General features: G+C 35.7%; 2 protein-coding genes across 3 annotated transcripts in view; one reads left to right on the forward strand and one right to left on the reverse strand.

The window, feature by feature from the left end:
• arel1 (apoptosis resistant E3 ubiquitin protein ligase 1) overlaps window positions 1–7,200 on the reverse strand; it is a 20,110-nt gene extending 12,910 nt beyond the window's left edge. Inside the window, exons 1-8 of one of the 2 annotated variants that reach the window (XM_015394095.1) lie at window positions 7,162–7,200; window positions 6,369–6,587; window positions 4,746–4,914; window positions 3,427–3,647; window positions 2,809–2,880; window positions 2,471–2,697; window positions 1,305–1,542; window positions 1,046–1,215 (exon numbers count right to left, since the gene is read on the reverse strand). In XM_015394095.1, the coding sequence (XP_015249581.1) occupies window positions 1,046–1,215; window positions 1,305–1,542; window positions 2,471–2,697; window positions 2,809–2,880; window positions 3,427–3,647; window positions 4,746–4,914; window positions 6,369–6,516 (1,245 nt within the window). In that variant the 5' untranslated portion in view covers window positions 6,517–6,587; window positions 7,162–7,200. Of the gene's footprint in view, window positions 1–1,045; window positions 1,216–1,304; window positions 1,543–2,470; window positions 2,698–2,808; window positions 2,881–3,426; window positions 3,648–4,745; window positions 4,915–6,368; window positions 6,588–6,697; window positions 7,079–7,161 lie in introns of those variants that run through there. The other variant, XM_015394096.1, reaches the window with a different exon arrangement.
• Window positions 7,201–7,230: 30 nt separating this feature from the next.
• Window positions 7,231–15,258, forward strand: fcf1 (FCF1 rRNA-processing protein). The gene is made up of 8 exons (XM_015394084.1): window positions 7,231–7,296; window positions 10,571–10,635; window positions 10,777–10,848; window positions 10,942–11,090; window positions 11,205–11,277; window positions 11,384–11,471; window positions 14,754–14,848; window positions 14,953–15,258. Exons 1-8 carry the CDS (start codon window positions 7,294–7,296, stop codon window positions 14,999–15,001), a joined length of 594 nt encoding a protein of 197 aa, XP_015249570.1. The 5' UTR covers window positions 7,231–7,293; the 3' UTR covers window positions 15,002–15,258.
• Window positions 15,259–17,465: the final 2,207 nt, after the last annotated feature.

Here is a 17,465-nt window from a genome sequence, read left to right on the forward strand (position 1 = left end):
TTGATATATAAACAAAGTAAAGAAGAGAGAATATCACAACAGCATCTTAATGGTTTTCTGCACTGATATTCCTGCAAATGTAAAGTTGGGTAGGTTACTCTAACATTAGTTCATTCGCTTTGAATATTACTGAAACAAATGCAGTGATTTACGGCTGAATAGCAAGGGTACGATACGTTTTATCAGCTTGGGTTACGTGTGACTAATTATTACACCTAGTCTTGTGGCTTTAGGATAGAAGTCATTTCCATAATACGACCAGATTTTAAAACCGAATTTTAGGCTATGGAGTGTTTGTTCATCAAGTTTGGACATATGCAAGTTCCTCATAAAAAAAATAACCAAGTCAGTTAGAGGGAACCTGAATAAGGCAAGAACTGCATGAACGCAGAATGATGAAGAAGGAAAGATTATCAGCCGATTCAAACACGCTTTTCTTGAGCTGTATGAATTTGTAACTCCGAGTAAAAAAATACAAAAATGAAATCAAAAAACAAATCTACATATACATATGTATCTAGATAGATAGATAGTATATGCATTTCATCAATTGAGGTAACAAGACTTATAATGGAAAAAAAGTACTTGGTCAGATTGATGTGTTTAGGCCCGTTATGGGATGCATAATAAATATATTCACATTAACTTTTGTATACATAACGTCAATTAATTGTTACTAAAAGCTTTTTCATACAAAAGATAAAACTTTAAAAACTGCAAAAAGCAACACTGATTGAAAGATAGAAGGTTCTAAATATATGGTAAGGCTACAAGAAAACCTGATAGAAGCTGCAGAAGACTTATTAGAGATTCACCTTTTAACAGAGCAAAAAAAGCTACAATTTAATGATTGGCATAAAAGCATAATCATGTTTTAAAATGGCCCAAAGTCCAGACCTAAACTCAGTTAGGTCAGGAATTTGACCAGCTATGCACATTTCTCTACTTAGTCACTTTTTTGTAGTTGTAAAGTTATAAGATCTGCTACATTCAAAGAGGTATGATTGCTTTTGCACGGTACTGTAGGTATTTCTTTTTTTCTTACAGAGTGAACATGGACACTGTAGTTTTCTTCATCCGTGAGAGATGTGGAGTTACTGGTGGGATTTCCATACTCGTCCCTGGGTTCAATTTGCAAAGTGTGTTGCTGGCCATTTGTCAACACCAGTGTGGAGAAATGGTAGGCTATCTTGGTTTTAGAGGGAACAACTGTACCTGTGAGAAGAAATTAGATGAAAAATGTATGCAGTTATTTTTTATTTTTTCATTTAAAGATCCGGTAAATGAAACCATTAGGGTCGCACCTGGTTGGAAGATCTTGTAATAAGGACTGTAAGCCACATTGAGGCCACCCAGCTTTACAGCAACCTCATAACGTCCTGCTTTACGCACCGTAAAGGCCACTTTGACAATATTGGACTCTGCCTCCTGCAGAACTTCCTGGGTGACAGGGATGTCCAGAGCCAGTTCAATGTGAGTGATGTTCACCCTCAAACCCACAGGCCGGTGTGCAGGGAAAGGCTGACCGTTCTTGTAGAAAAGCTGAAAGAACAACAACAACTTTATATTTACATAGTTTTCAGAGACCAACAACTACTGTCCTATTTATAGCAGATTTTGTTTCTTTAAAAAAAATTATGATATTGCTTTGTATTTTTTGAACAAATTCTGTGTATTTTAGGGGATGTTATGCATCAGGCTGACAGAAAGCTAAAACAATTCAGAGTGACAGGAAAATGAAAGCATGTTTTTTTCTAAACTTGTAACAAATCTAAATCTGAAAGGTTTGACATGCGTATCATGGCTGTATCATTAACGATTTGTCTGTTTCAGCTAGAGAGGCCAAATTGAGCTCCTCTCAGTGTGAAATTCCTTTACCGCGAAAGTGGGAAAAAAAACTCAAGAGTTTAAATTAGGGCTGAAACAATTGATTATTGAAATAATAATCAACTAATTTAGTAATAGGTTAATCATTAGCTGGAGTATAGCAACTGTAAAACATGCATGTTAAGCTGACAGAGCAACAGACTTAAAGCAGTAATTATATGAAAAATCTAAAAATATATTTATAAACATTTTGCATTTAAATAAAAAAAAGAAATTTCGTCAATATGCTCCATCCAAACCTCCTCAATTTTTTTTAGTTTCACCTGATTTAATTTCATAAAAAAAAAAATCTTCTTTTAGGGAACCGTTTCCTATCCGATTATTAATCAATTAATCGGAAAATCGACAGATTAATCGATTTGCAAAGCAATCGTTATTGCAGTCTTAGTTAAAATAAAGATAGATGGAGCCAAACCATTCAGTCTTAAACAAATGTCAGAGAGTTAGGCCTGGGACAGCGGTTTCCCTAGCAACTATCATACAGACTACCTTACACTAGCCAAATTTCAAGATTAATGTTCACTGACACTATTCATGTCAAACAAACTGTTATTATGAGTACATTAACCATATCTGTTCTTACCTGGACTCTAAAGGTCATTGTCTGCCCGACTTCCTGTGGCTCCTTCCAGTCCCAGGATACCTTGCAAGAACGTGGGTCCAGGTAGTTGCCACGGACATAGTCGTAGATGCTGCGGTCACCCCTTCTCCCAGGATCATCATTCTGGAGGAAGCTAACGATCCTAGCTGCAAGCTCACAGAGGAACTTGATGGTAAAGAAAAACGCTATGATGGAAACAGTAATTCCACCTGCCAAAAGAAAAAAAGAAACACAGGATTATATTTACGATCATCTAGGAGTTTTTTTTAGCATGTGGGGCAGCCAATATTTTACAAACCGATAGCTGATCCTGAACTTACCAATCACGTAAAACATGAGGTCCCTTATCAAAAAGCACAGCGCCACAGTACAGCCAAAAAGGAGAGCACCCGCTGAGAAACACAAGAGCATGCAATAATAAATGACTATTTCCCTTTCATAGCATTCAGCTCATTGTTTTATCAAATATTTTATTGTAATGCTTTTCCATATGACTGACACTGAGCTATGGTATGCTGAAAACCACACCTACAGATAGGAATGCTGCTGTACCAGATGTATAGTTCGGCTTGAAAAGCAAGAAAGTGACAACACTGAATTGTTCTATTTCGCACGTCTAAATGTAATGTGGATAGGTGTGTGTGTTCGAGAGTGGCCTTGTGTGAGTAGATGGGTGGGTGGGGGGAGTGTTAAGATTTTAATCATGAAAAAAAAAAATTATAAAAAAATAAAAAATCGGCAGGAAAATTCAATACTAAAAGCAAAAAGTTGTCCTTGGCCATGCATACATGTCTAGTTTCACTAAGTCACGCTCAAACAATGAGTGACATTTCTAATTACAGAAATATTCAAATACAAAGCAACCAGACTATAATTACACTCTGGTTGTTGCAGCATAGCAACTACAGCTCAAGGAAACAGAAAATAATCGGCCTCACCAGTTGACCACTTCTCATTCAGGCGCCTCTCAGCAAGGCTGCGCACCAGCCGGATCTCGTAGTCCTGGTCTCGACTCCCCCTGGAGGTCTGCAGAATCTTGATGCCTGTAGACAGCTTTATGTAGTCTTCGTAGTAGTAACCCCAGGCAGATAAAGAGAGCTGCAGCTGACTGTCAAAGCGAGACAGGTCATCCAGATTCATACAACCCAAGGTTTTCAGTCTGAGGAGAGAAATACAAGACAAAAACGAAAGCATTTAGGTAGATAACTAAGGATGTTTGTTTTTACTTTAACCTTCAGAAAACAAGTCAACCATGGCGACTGTTGCCGTCTTATTACCCACACCACTACTCCCCTACACAAAACTACTTTATGTGTAAATCTCCCCTCAGGCAACCTGAATTCTATTTTTGCAGAACAAGTGTCATAAACAGCTTTCTAAATCTGTTTTTTAAGACAAAGAAGATATAGAATAAAACTGCCCTGCAAACAAATGTGTGACTTTAATAGCTAAATACTAGTTTCCTGCTTTAAGTCCTAAATATGAGGCTGACATTCTGACTGAGTAGCTGCTGTATTTGTGCTTATAAAAATATTAAAGGAAGAAAAAAAAGAAGCATTTGTACTTCCTTCCGCATTCTGTGCAATTTCAAAACTACCTTAATGTTCCTTTTTTAACAGTGTTGTATAACTAAGAATACACACAATACAACACTGTATTATAAACTTTTTTTGGCTGCTTGATTATACTGCCCTCATGGCATGGGGTAAAACGTGATGCAATATTAATGGCTTATGGTTATTTTATTTAGTATTAAAGTTCTTCTGAGGATTGCGAGAATCAAAAACTATGAAATATGAGTTTAAAAAAAACACCTCTAAAATACCAGTATGTTCACCCACTGCACAACAGTTTTACAATCAAATCAAAATGAAAAGTTCATAAAGATATAATTTGATCAAATGAGAAGCTTCTTTTGTGATATGGCTGACCATTACTAAAGCCATAGTGTCTTAAAAAAAAAAACATGATAACCTTTGCTTATGAACCACAATGACAGTTAAACAGTTTACCAAATGAGGATGACTTTCAATTAGTAGTAATTTAGACAGCTCCATACAAACAAACTCTCAAAAGTCAAACTGAATAGTTCAGTTTCATTTAAGCACCAAAACTATACAATAAGTTATTGAGAAGTACTGCCTTTTAAATGAAAACTTTACAGTACTCAAAGGAACTAATCCCTAATTTGAGATAATGTTCACAAACTCACGTCACACTGCTATTAAGGCTGAAGTAAAGACCTTTCTTTGCTTACGTGTGGTGATAGTGCTCTAGATTCTGGGAGCTAAGCCACTCCTGGAAGGCAAAGTCTCGAAGCAGCTTGATGTGAGCTTCGGCAATTTCCCTCCAGCGTTGCTGCTCTCTCCCCACCTCCTCTAGACGACTCAGTGCGCTCAGACTCAATTCTTCCAGTGTCTGCACATCTGTGTGACACACAAAATCCACATAAAAATGTCCCAGATTAAAATATTGTTTTCAGATCTCTGCAGATGATTATGAGTATACATTTTTAAAGTTGGATAAAGGGGGGGGGGGGGGGGGGGGGGTGCCTTAGATTATACAGATCTAAACAACGTTCAGTTTTATGCTTAGAAATGCTGCAGTTATTCAACATACATACAGGGGGAAAAAATTAATTTTTGTTGTTTCCAGATAATTATACCCATTCAAACTGGGATCTGCCACTACAAAATGTACTTTAATATATCAGTTTTTCTTTTTAACAAACTACAGAGTATGCATTCAGCATTCAGACTGTGGTGTTTCATGAGCAGAGGGAGACGTTTCATCTTAAAAGCAGTAATTATATGAAAACTGTAAAAAAAAAAAAAAAAAAAAAAAAAAAATGTAAATATTTTGCATGTAAGATTTAAAAAAAAATGTCTATCCAGAACTCAAGTGGAAAAGTTTTAGTTTCACCTGGTTTAATTTAGCAAAAAATCTTTTTTAAGAAATCTTTTGCTATCCGATTATTACTCTGGAAAAAAAAATAAATAATCGACAGATGAATCAATTTGCAAAACAATAGTTAGTTGCAGCCCTAATAGCTATTAAACAGCTAGTTTAATCTGGGCAGGGTTTCTTTTTCAATGTAAGCATGTAATGAGGAAACTTCAAAAAGCTTCCATTTAGAAGCTGTAAAGTTCACAGTTCTTAAATATGTTATAATTGTTCTCTTTAGGGGCTTGAATACTTCAGCCTTTTACTGCGAAATAAATCTTTAGGTTTTGGTAAAGCACAGACAAGAAAAAACAAATCAAAAATACATTAAAAATGTTAAGTAAATATTTTTTATATTAATTGCAAGTAATTGATTGCCAGCAGTGATTGCCACTTGTTTTCTAAATATTGAACAGTACTCATCTATATTAAAAAGAAATGTATCAAATATGTAAGCAGTACATTAAACAATATAAAGCTAAATTTCAGGATTTAGGTTTAAAGTTTTATTTAAAAATAAGATTGCAGGCAGAATGCACTTTTGAAATAGGTATATTCTCAGTTGGATAAAATATGATCAATAATGAAACCAAAAGAAAAAAATAAATCAAAAGGATTTTGCAGAATGGTTTATGGTAATAGCTACTGGTTTATACAGTTTTCAATTACATAAATTACTATCATTATTATTAGGTAATTTCTAACCTAAAAGAACAATCATTGTGAAAATGAAATGGTATCTTTTCAAGTTATTTAAAATACACTGTAAGATATTTGGTCACATAGTCCAATTAATTATCAATGACCTTCAAAGTATTACCAAACTATATTCCGATTACCACCAAAGATTGCCCAAAAAATAAATTGCATTTTCAGCACCTTTTCAAGCCTGTAAACACATATACCCAAAAAACGAAACGAAGCAAAAAAACAATACCTTCAAATAAGTGCCTGTGCTGAGAAAGGCTATGTTCTTGAAGCCATTCCTCAATCTGATTCTCTTTTCTTTTCTTCCACCTTACTTCCCAGAACAAGACCCACGACACTGAGCAAAAAAGGAGGGTCAGGAAAAAGCGGCGGTCCATCAGACCATCCTTCAGCCTTTCACTAAGATCCCTCCGTGCTCTCAAGAGAACTGCTGGGCAAGTCCAGACTCCTAACAACGAATGAGGAAAATATATACAAACAGAATATACACTTGTTAAACATACGGGTTGAAGATGAATGGAAAATATAATTATAAAAACGTCCTGATAAATATCTTACATATAAAGTGAAACAACAAAAGAATTAGCTCAACTCAAATCTCTTTGTATTCATATTCGAAACTAGCATAGTCAAACTAAGGTGCTACTAAAGACTAGCTTATTTTATAAGGACACGCTCTACTAATCACAGAATAAACAAAGAATTATGCAATTTAATCTGTAGACTGTGAAAGAAAAAGCTAATAGGGGCGATAAACAATGAACTAAACTGCAGCATCATCAATTCTCTCTATGGGGGGTGGCTGGTACAACAGCATTCAGTAAGAAAACACAACGGTAACAGTTAGCCAAGTTAGCCCAGCGTCCTTTAAAAAAAAAATAAAGCTAAGCGTCAGTTAATAAGATGTTATAAACTTGCACATTTAAATATATTCAGAGAAAAATAATTGCAACACTGAAGAGGCGTTGCGTTTCCCTAAACAAATGTGTAAATGGTACAGGTTTAACAAGCACCGCATCTACCTTCGTTTGTCAGTCGTTAGCATAGCAACCGGAACAAACGTAGAAAGTAGTCGCTTTTTCATGACGTGTCATAATCGACGCACGAGGAGTGTGGCAGCTACTTACAGAGAGCTAGTGCTGAAATTCTGAAACATGGTAAATATTCACGACTTTTTTTATTACATAATTCACACATATTAGGGATTTTCACTCTGACATTCAAATGAACTTAATTTTATGAAGTATTTTTTTTTCACGCGTTAAGGTAAAATGGAGACCTGTTCTGGAGATAAGCGAACGCTAGTGCTGTTAGCTTAGCATTGATACAAGTCCGCATAATGGTCTTACTTAAAAAAAAAAGAAAATCCCAAACAATCGGAATATAATCGAAAATGTAATTTATACTTTTTATATATTCATTAAACATGTACTAAAAGTTTTCACTTAATATAAAACTATTTGGTTACATCGAATTAAAACCCCACATTCCTTTTAGAAGGCAAATGCATTATAAATGGACTGTTGCGCAGTGGTTTAAAACTATTTTTAGAAAGCTAACGACAGCTTTCATTAAAATTAAGATCCTAAAGTCTTCTCTATTTCTTTTAACAGATAAAAGGCATATGATCCAAATAGCCCGTAGTCTGGTCAAGGGTGTAACTTTGTGATGAAAATTAGTGGGGACACTCTGAGGGTGTGGGCTGATGGTCCTACAGTTACTCAACCCGAACGCTTTGATTAGATTTTTGTAATAATTATACTTATTGAATGCTTTCCTATTGTTGAGAAAACAAGAGAACTATAATACACTGTAGGGTTGTCACGATACTAAACTTTTCAACTCGATACCGATACTAAGGAAAATATCCGATACTCGATACCATTTTCGATACCACAAGGATAAAAACAAAGACTCCAAAATTCAACAGAAATGTTCATTAATAATAAAAATACAATAAATAAATACAATACACAATAAGAACAATATTTTGAGGTTGTTTGCTGTGCACAATATTAAGCAAGCTTGATAAAAACTTATAAAATTAAAATTAAGTGTTCCTTCCTTGGCTATGCTTTGCACACATAACAATGACACTAGCCAAACCGGTTAAGAAACAAAAGTTATTCTCAGCAGCTGCACCTCTTACAAAAAAAAGTCTGAAACTGAAAAGTGCACAGAATTATTCAATCACACAGTGTTCTGAAAGTGCATTTTCCTCTATTCTGCACTTTAGATGAATGACTGCTTAGGTAGCACTGATGGTAGCACTGTATCGATACTTTTAAAAACGGGTATTGTATCCGGATACAATGTTTCGGTATCGATACTTTTGACAACCCTAATACACTGATATTTATATTTATAGATAGTTAGAGAGATGTCTTTTAGTGCATTACAAATATAGGGCCCAAAAACATTAATGTATAAAGAAATAATGAATAACGGCCGATTCCAATGCCAAAGTCCATATATCATGCATCCCTAGAAGTACAATTTCGATTCCATCCATCCGGAAAAATATGGATATGCTGCATTTTAAATATAGCATAGAATATTCTTTTCTTGTAAACTTTCTAGTAAACTATATTTATTATTATATATTTTATTGCATGTTGCATATCCCAGTAAATCTTGTTTCCCCTTTAAATCTGGAGCTCTCCCTACTTCTCTCTGTGCTCTGTTTAAAAAGGATTTATGAACCTCTTTACTAATATAATGATGCCAGAAACAAAATTTCAAGATATGTCGAAGCTCTGCAGTCAGATTCGATTTGTACAATAAGAAAACATGTTAATTTTAACCTGTAACTGTGAGTCATGGTTCTCTGGGAAGCTACGTTTTTTTTTTTACTAAACTATGTTTTCTCAAGCTTTTTGCATTATAATACTAACTTTTATAAACTTACATTTATTGCCCTTTTAGCTAGAACAGCTCTGTATGTCAAACAAACTGATTTTTTTTAGTGGCAAGATCTCTAATTATTTAAACCAACCCGTCTCCTAACTTTTACTGAAAAACATCAAAGTAGCTGCCGTGAGTGCTGCTGTGTGTCTCTCCTCCAACCACGTAGCTACTTTGTACGCAGTAAAAAGCGACACATCCGACGATGTCACACGAGAGGCGGGACATGGGAGCAGAGCGAGACGGGAAAAATAAAAACACTGACTCAAACTCTGTTACCTTTGGCTAAAGTACATAAGCAGAAACGGGAAAAAGGCAAAAATTATTTGTGGGGACATGAGCACACCAGTCCTTCAGAAAGTTACACCTGTGAGTTTGGTTAAACTTTGGAGAGGCAGGACATCTGCTTGTGTTGGGCCACTATTTTCGTTACAGTCCAAAGTCACTTTAGTTGTCTGCCAAATAATAATGTTAGATCATTTCATTACATTATTAAATATATTCTTTATTTTCCAACAGGACTTGAAACTGTAAACACTGTCAAAGGTATCACTACCTGGTGGAATGACCATGTGGTTAATGTGCTCTATTTGTCAGCAAACTGGCCTGACCCTAACCTGTAGAGAATTTATTAATATTTTTTTTCTTTTTTCCTTTCTGAAAAAAATAAGAGGAAACGGCAATATCATGAGCTGAAATGGGCCATTAAACACTTCAGCAGAGCCACAAGCCGGTCCCCTCAATTAAACACAGCATAGATGCAGTAAATCACATAAAGGTTCCATCCAATTATTGAGTGGATATGCCGTGTGTTTTATAAATCAGATATTTGTATTAAGTGTGTTGCTTTATTGGTATTATATAATATTCCAAATCTTTTTAGAAACAAAATTTGGGGGTTTAATAACATTGATAATGTGTCATAAAAGCGTAGTTACCAATCAATGAATGTCCAAACTATTGAGATGTTACAGTGTCATCCTGTTCATTTTTTTTCCCATTATCTTTAAATTAATAATAATTATTGATCTCACATTGGAGAAATTTACCTATGCATTTAACACGTCTCTTTTGGGAGCAGTGGGCTGCCATCATGGGGCCCCCGGGTAGCAATTGGGGGTTAAAGGGCTTGCTCAGAGACCCAGAGTGGCAGTCTGGGAGTGGGGTTTGAACTCAGAACCTCAGGATTCCAAGCTCTGTGCCCTAACCACTAGGCTGCCATTCTCTCCATAATTTTTGCATTCAAGTGTTCAATAAACCAGTAAATCCTAAAGCTTGGGTCGTGAGTAAAAAATGTGAAGTGTTAGATCCTCCTCAAAAGTCAAACTAAATAGCATAAATTGTCATTTCCAAACCATATTTGTAGAATACATTTATAAATGGATACAAAGAAACCAGCATTTTCAAGTTGCTGGTAAAACACATCTGTTACTTGTATATTTTACTTTTAGTGGTTTGGAAACCGTTACTATAAAGAATTTAGTATGATTTATTTTGTTATGTTGTTTGACACTGTGTCTATTTCAGGGGAAACAGAAGACGAAAAAGTTTGCTGCAATGAAAAGAATGATTAATCTTCGGGATCAAAGAATGTATGTGTTCAAATCAGCAATTTATATCTCTTATTGTTTTGATACATTTTCTGTTGAATTCTTTGACTAGCTTGTTTATCTGATTAATTCTGCATTTAAAAACAAAATCAGTTAAACTTGACCTCTTTGTTCTTTTGGTAGAAAAGAAAAAGATCGTGCTAAAACAAAAGAAAAGAAGAAAAAAGATCCTTCAGAGCTTAAGGAGCGGGAAGTGTATGTTAACCGCTCAGCTGAATAAAGTACTTCTTAACTTGTTGGGGCCGAGGAGGGGCATCTTTTTGACTTTTTTTTAAATTCTCATTGCAGCACAAAGTATCCATCATGTCTGTTCTTCCAGTACAACACTCAGCTTGGCCCACCGTATCACGTTCTCGTTGATACCAATTTCATCAACTTTTCCATTAAGGCAAAGCTGGACATCGTTCAGTCTATGATGGACTGCTTGTATGCCAAATGTATGAAGCAGTAAAACTAAATTTGGACTTAATACATGCTCTATTGGAGAATGTTATTTAAAAATGGGAGAAACAATTAAATCACTTTCTCCCCTGCTATGTGATCTGCTCAAGGTATACCCTACATCACAGACTGTGTGATGGCTGAGATCGAAAAGCTTGGGATGAAATACAGAGTTGCTCTCAGGTATCGTATTTAACAATCTCTTGGTTTTGCTGAAATTTAACACATATGTGGTTCTACTTTTTCACCTAAACAATGTTTTCCTGTGTTCTTATTTTTGGGCTGTTAGGATAGCCAAGGATCCACGCTTTGAACGGTTGCCATGCACACATAAGGGAACCTATGCTGATGACTGCTTAGTCCAAAGGGTGACCCAGGTAAAATAAATACACAGTAGAAAACATCCAGTGAAAAGCTGGGGTTAGTTTTTATTACAGCATTGAGTATTATGAGTAAACCAAAGTTCTAACTGGAATAACAGTAGTTAAATGTTAACCTACATTTATCAGGACCTGGTATCAAATTAAAATAATGTCAAACTTTAGCCTTGATAACTGCTGATCTGAATGCAAGTAAGCTAAATTGACACATTTATGTAAAACAAGTCAAAATGTTGATCATTTACCGGTAAGTAAGATTCATCATCCCCCCCAACAATTTCTGATCAGCAACCATCAAGAACATTATTTAATCAGGACTTTAAAACCGTACTTGTACGGTGTGCACGTCTGCATTCCTGCATATGAAAGAAATATGCTGGTACACTGATGCTGTGTCCCAAATGATGATAGAAATTCTCCTTTGACAAGGCTCAATCAACAGCATTCCTGCATAGGAATGTGTTAATAAATGGGAAAAGGAAGCACATAAAAGAAAGAAAATGTGCACAACCTCAGTAAAAACATTAAAGAGTTTAACATGGATGTTGCAAATAGTATGAATAATTTCTTGTACCGTAGATGGTTTTTCTGTCCAGTGGAACGACACACCTTCTGCCTGATTGGAGCAGCTTGAATAAATGATGTAGGGACAAAGATGAATCCTCTGAGATCAGGGTGGCCTTCCTGCTCACAGAGCTTTTGAACAATTCAGAAAGATGTGTTTGCTGTAATCTGTAATTTTGGTACCAGATCTGCTCTGGGCCCTCCCCCTGCTGATGACACCACCTCAGACATACTGTATTCATGTTTCTTAAGAATCAATTGTCTTCTGGAAGTTCAACTTATTATAACCTGGTTTGCTTTTATTTTATGTTTCTTTGGCAACCTAAGGTAGCAAATATGTAAAACAATTATTCTCAGTCTTGACGGCAAGTACTCCATTCTAAGACAGACTGAGCTCTGCCATTTAACAAGGAGACACAAAAACTCTCAGTACGTCTTATTCGTTTTTATTAAGATGTGATGGCAGAGGAAGGCGAATTGAACATTTTAAAATGACTTGCATGGGGATTTTAGACAAGGAAAAAAAATGTTATTCTACTTGCAGAAAATAAATGGTTGACGTTGATATGAAGTTAAAAGAAGTATAGCTTAAAGGAATAGTACACCCAAAACATGATTAGCCTTCATTTTCTACTCACCCCCATGCTGAACAACACTCTGGAGTACTTTTTTGATATCTCAAATGCATCTGGAGATCTGGGAGGCTTCTTGCTGTCTGCTGACATTTAAATAATGGAGGTCTATGGCGCCCGAGGCAGAAAGGTCCATAAAAGTCCACAAAAAACGTGTCAATATTCCTCCATACTGCTCGTCCAATGTATTCCAAGTGTCCTGAGTGGGTAGCATCCAGAATTTACTCGAAACAAAGTCATTTAGAATGTTTTTAGAGCATAAACAGTAGTGTATAGGATTTCCTGAAAGCGCGTTCACGACGCTACGGAAACCGCGGCAGACCAAACCAGATGAAAGTGCGCATTCAGCTCGGCAAAGAACTCATGCTCTTCCTCAACACTGAAGTCCTCAGACATTTTTCTTTCGTTGTTTCTTTCTTTGCACAGGTAAACAGCACATTTCTTCTTCTACGCTTGCATTATTGGCAGAGCAGACGCTGAATGCACACTTTCATCTGGTTTGGTCTGCCGGCTTCCGTAGCGTCATGAACGAGCATGCGCGCGCTTTCAGGAAATCCTATACACTACTGTTTATGCTCTAAAAACATTCTAAATGACTTTGTTTCGAGTAAATTCTGGATGCTACCCACTCAGGACACTTGGAATACATTGGACGAGCAGTATGGAGGAATATTGACACGTTTTTTGTGGACTTTTATGGACCTTTCTGTCTCGGGCGCCATAGACCTCCATTATTTGAATGTCAGCAGACAGCAAGAAGCCTCCCAGATCTCCAGATGCATTTGAGATATCAAAAAAGTACTCCAGAGTGTTGTTCAGCATGGGGGTGAGTAGAAAATGAAGGCTAATCATGTTTTGGGTGTACTATTCCTTTAATAGAGCTTCCCCTTTATACATTGACTTGCAATTACTTAGTTCACCAAAAACATTTTATTTCAGTTTGGTTATCAATCAGGTAAAACAATTGTTTATTAGACACGCTAACACTACACCTGCACCTGAGTCGGCACACGGATGCTGCATTATGGTTTTGACGTTGTCTGGGTAACCACGATATTTGACGTCATCATAGCAACGTTCAGCCCATCATATAGTGTAACGTCACTGGGCCTGAGCAGATCTGACGGCCGGTAGCTGATCTAGTAGCTACACTGGTTAATAATATGGGACATTTTGGTTTATAATAGTGAGGAAGTTTCACCAGGACAATGGTACGGATGAGGTTGGAATCTATTATTAATAAAGTTAAATTCACTTTAGTATCTCTGATCAAAACTGCAAGCGCTGTGCTAATAAAATGATTCCTTAGGAGGGTATTTCATAACCTGACTCCGCCAGATGGATTTGCTCCGCATATCCATCTGAAACCTTCCGTTGAAGTAATTTTGGGAAGGGGCGAAAATACTGGTTAGCTGATTGGCCTATGTTGGTGATAGACGCGCTTCTCGTTGCGTCACATCTCAACCCGCTTCAAAGCCAACGCTGATTGGACGTTCGTTTGGTAAACGGCTCCAAATTTTCTTTAACGGAATGTAGCCAGACTGATCTGCGAGTGAAACCTTGAAAGCTCGCGAGATCAGGATGGTCTCACGAGGCTAGGTATTTCAAGCTTTCTGTAGAGATTTGCCTATCTGTTGTCTTCCAAGAAAAAATACAGTTTAAAATGTTTGCAAAACAGCTATTAGTGAAATTAAGTAATATATGTTTTACTATTCCTGACCAATTGCTGCATGATGTAGTAATATTTTAAATAAAATTCTGTTAAATTTCACAAAGACGTTGATTGATATTGATTGGTTCATATTTTATTTTCAGACATACAGGTATACAATAAATGATTTTATATATCTTTGTAACAAAAACAAAATTAGTCTGAAAAGGGTGTATTGACAGAGAGAATAAGCTTATAATACCCACCCTCCAAAACCAAGTCACATTGGACTAGAAAAGAAAAAATACTTAAGTCGTTTTTGGTGATATTATGATAAATCAGTTAACTGCATCATACTGTGGTGATGTTTGTGTTTTATAATGTAGCCTGTGACTTGTGGAAATAGACTGACAACATAAACTTTGTGTGCAGCACAAGTGTTACATCCTGGCCACTGTGGACAGAGATCTTAAGAGACGAGTCAGGAAGATACCCGGGGTTCCCATCATGTACATCTCAAATCACAGGTAATTTTGCAATGTTGTCTCAGAATCTGAAAACTTTGGAGATTTTAGCATTAAAACTAAATTAACAACCTTGCTTTTGCTAATATATTTCCTTTCATTTGCAGGTATAATATTGAAAGGATGCCTGACGACTACGGTGCTCCAAGGTTTTAATATTTCTGTCATGTGTACATAGACTGAAGATTCCTATTGACTGTAGTTTCTCTTTATGCTTAATAAAATTCAGAGGTCTTGATGCTTAAACGAGTGGATGTATTATTATTTTAGCTTATCAGGTTCACTATGTTCTGTGATCATCTTTTTTTTTTTCCCGATTCGATTTATGATTAAATCATGCACTGAACTGTTGTAAAATGTATTTTAACTGGAGCAAAAACATTGATACTAAATAAGTGGCAAAAATTAATTCTAAAAAAACCTTCAAATATTCCTGACTTCTCAAATAAAACTGTCAAGTTTATTTAATTAGATTAAAGAGTGAAGTTCATTGATTTATTACACATACACTGAGGTATTCTAATAGGTTATTTATGTGAATTTTGATTTTCGTGTTCATTATGGTTGCTAAAGTACCCAAATTTAATTTAGCAGAAAGTTAAAATACACAACTGTGTATTCTACTGCCAGAGATGTAACATTTAAATAGGGCACATTGTCCAACACAGAAGAGCGACATCCAAGACTCATAACTACATCTACACCTTGTGGACAAAGGACATTGTTTTGAGGACCAGAATGTTCACATCTATGTTAAGAAAGAAAAACCAACCTCAAACAGAGGGGTTTGTTTATCAAGGGTCAAAACTTAAATCTTCTATTCATCTTTTCATAATAGCTCCAAGATAGGAAACTTGTGAATTAACAGGGATGTAAGGATACGTTTTATTGCAGATCAAGATGGGAAACTACAAATTTTTTTAAGATTAGTGGTCTGAAGCGTCTGATCAGAACCTCTCAGAAAAAATGTAGTGTGATGGGCAACTTGACTGAGAATGTATTTATTTATTTGAGCAACAGAGTTTGTTTTTACCTAAAAAGAATAGGCAGAAACAAAAGCTTATTTTTCCTACCATATTAAAAGATGGGTAACATGCGTTTCACAAAGCACTAAAGTCTTTTCCTTATTAGCAATTAAAAAAACCTGCTATATTGCTTTCAAAGAATATAGCTTATGTAACAAGAAGTTGGGTTGAGAACAGGAATAAATGTGAAATCTAGATGCTTCTGATGAGGTACTGAAATCATTTGATGGAGGTGTCCCTGGAGCAGAGACACATCTTAAAAATCCACGTAAGTGGGTACTGTGTACAAAGGTTTGGAGCAACTGCTTTTTTAATGGAAATCTGTGACAGTTCTATATTTTAGTTTAATATTACAGAATCTTCCTTGCACAACGTTTGAATATATTCAAATACAAAAAATGCCCTAAACCTCCATGACTGAATGAAACCTGCTCTAAAGAACTGAAAGAACACACACACACACACATATATATATATATATATATATATATAGCTATGATCAAATCAGTTTGAATAGTCTTTTGATTAGACTAGTCAGACTAGTCTTATGATGTGTCTAAGTCTGGTTGAAATTCCTCAGTAAATGAAGAGAGGGTAGAGGGTCCTTTCAATTATTTTTGGCTTTGCAAGTATGTTAGAGTCATGATTAAGTAAACAGATGGACCTCCAATTGTCAATGATTAATTTGCTTTACCAGCCTTATAATGCCTTGAGGTAGAGTGGGCTATAGGGGGTTAATCCTCCTTGGTTAATTATTATAGAAAAGGTATTAAGAACAAATTAATTAATTTATACGGTGGCCCAGAGGTGTCAACACTAATCCAAAAGCTGCAGCGTAAATACAAATCCTGCAAAATAAATCAAAAAGCTGCAACAGAAATACAAATGCTGCAACGCAATAGGTCCAGAGGTGTCAACACTAATACAAATCCTGTAAAAATAAATCAAAAAGCTGCAACTTAAATACAAAAGCTGCAACGCAATAGACCCAGAGGTGTCAACACTAATACAAAAGCTGCAACGCAAATACAAATCCTGCAAAATAAATCAAAAAGCTGCAACACAAATACAAATGCTGCAACGCAATAGCCCCAGAGGTGTCAACACTAATACAAAAGCTGCAACATAAATACAAATGCTGCAACACAAATACAAATGTTGCAACGCAAATACAAAACCTGCAACACAAATACAAAAGCTGTAACACTAATACAAAAACCGTAACACAAATACAAAAGAGGCAGTAGAAATACAAAAGGGGCAACACAAATACAAAAGCCGCAACACAAATACAAAGGCCACATCACAAATATAAAAGACGCAACAGAAATACAAAAGGCGCAATCTTTTGTAATGTGATTTACAAAAGAGATTATTGTTCTTTTTTGAAATAAATTTTATGTTAATTTTTATTTATTTTTTTGTTGTGTCTAACTAAAGGGTTTTTGTCCTTAAAATTTTGTCTAAATTTCAAATGTGAATATTTGTTTTTTATTATATATGTAAATATATATACCGTAAATTCTCTAATATAGGCCCGGGCCTTTATTTCACTCAAGTGCATCGCGGTCCAGGCCTTTATTGGATAGAGGCCA

The sequence above is a fragment of the Cyprinodon variegatus genome, unplaced genomic scaffold, assembly GCF_000732505.1.
Source record: "Cyprinodon variegatus isolate N-32 unplaced genomic scaffold, C_variegatus-1.0 Scaffold671, whole genome shotgun sequence".
Lineage (NCBI taxonomy): Eukaryota > Metazoa > Chordata > Actinopteri > Cyprinodontiformes > Cyprinodontidae > Cyprinodon > Cyprinodon variegatus.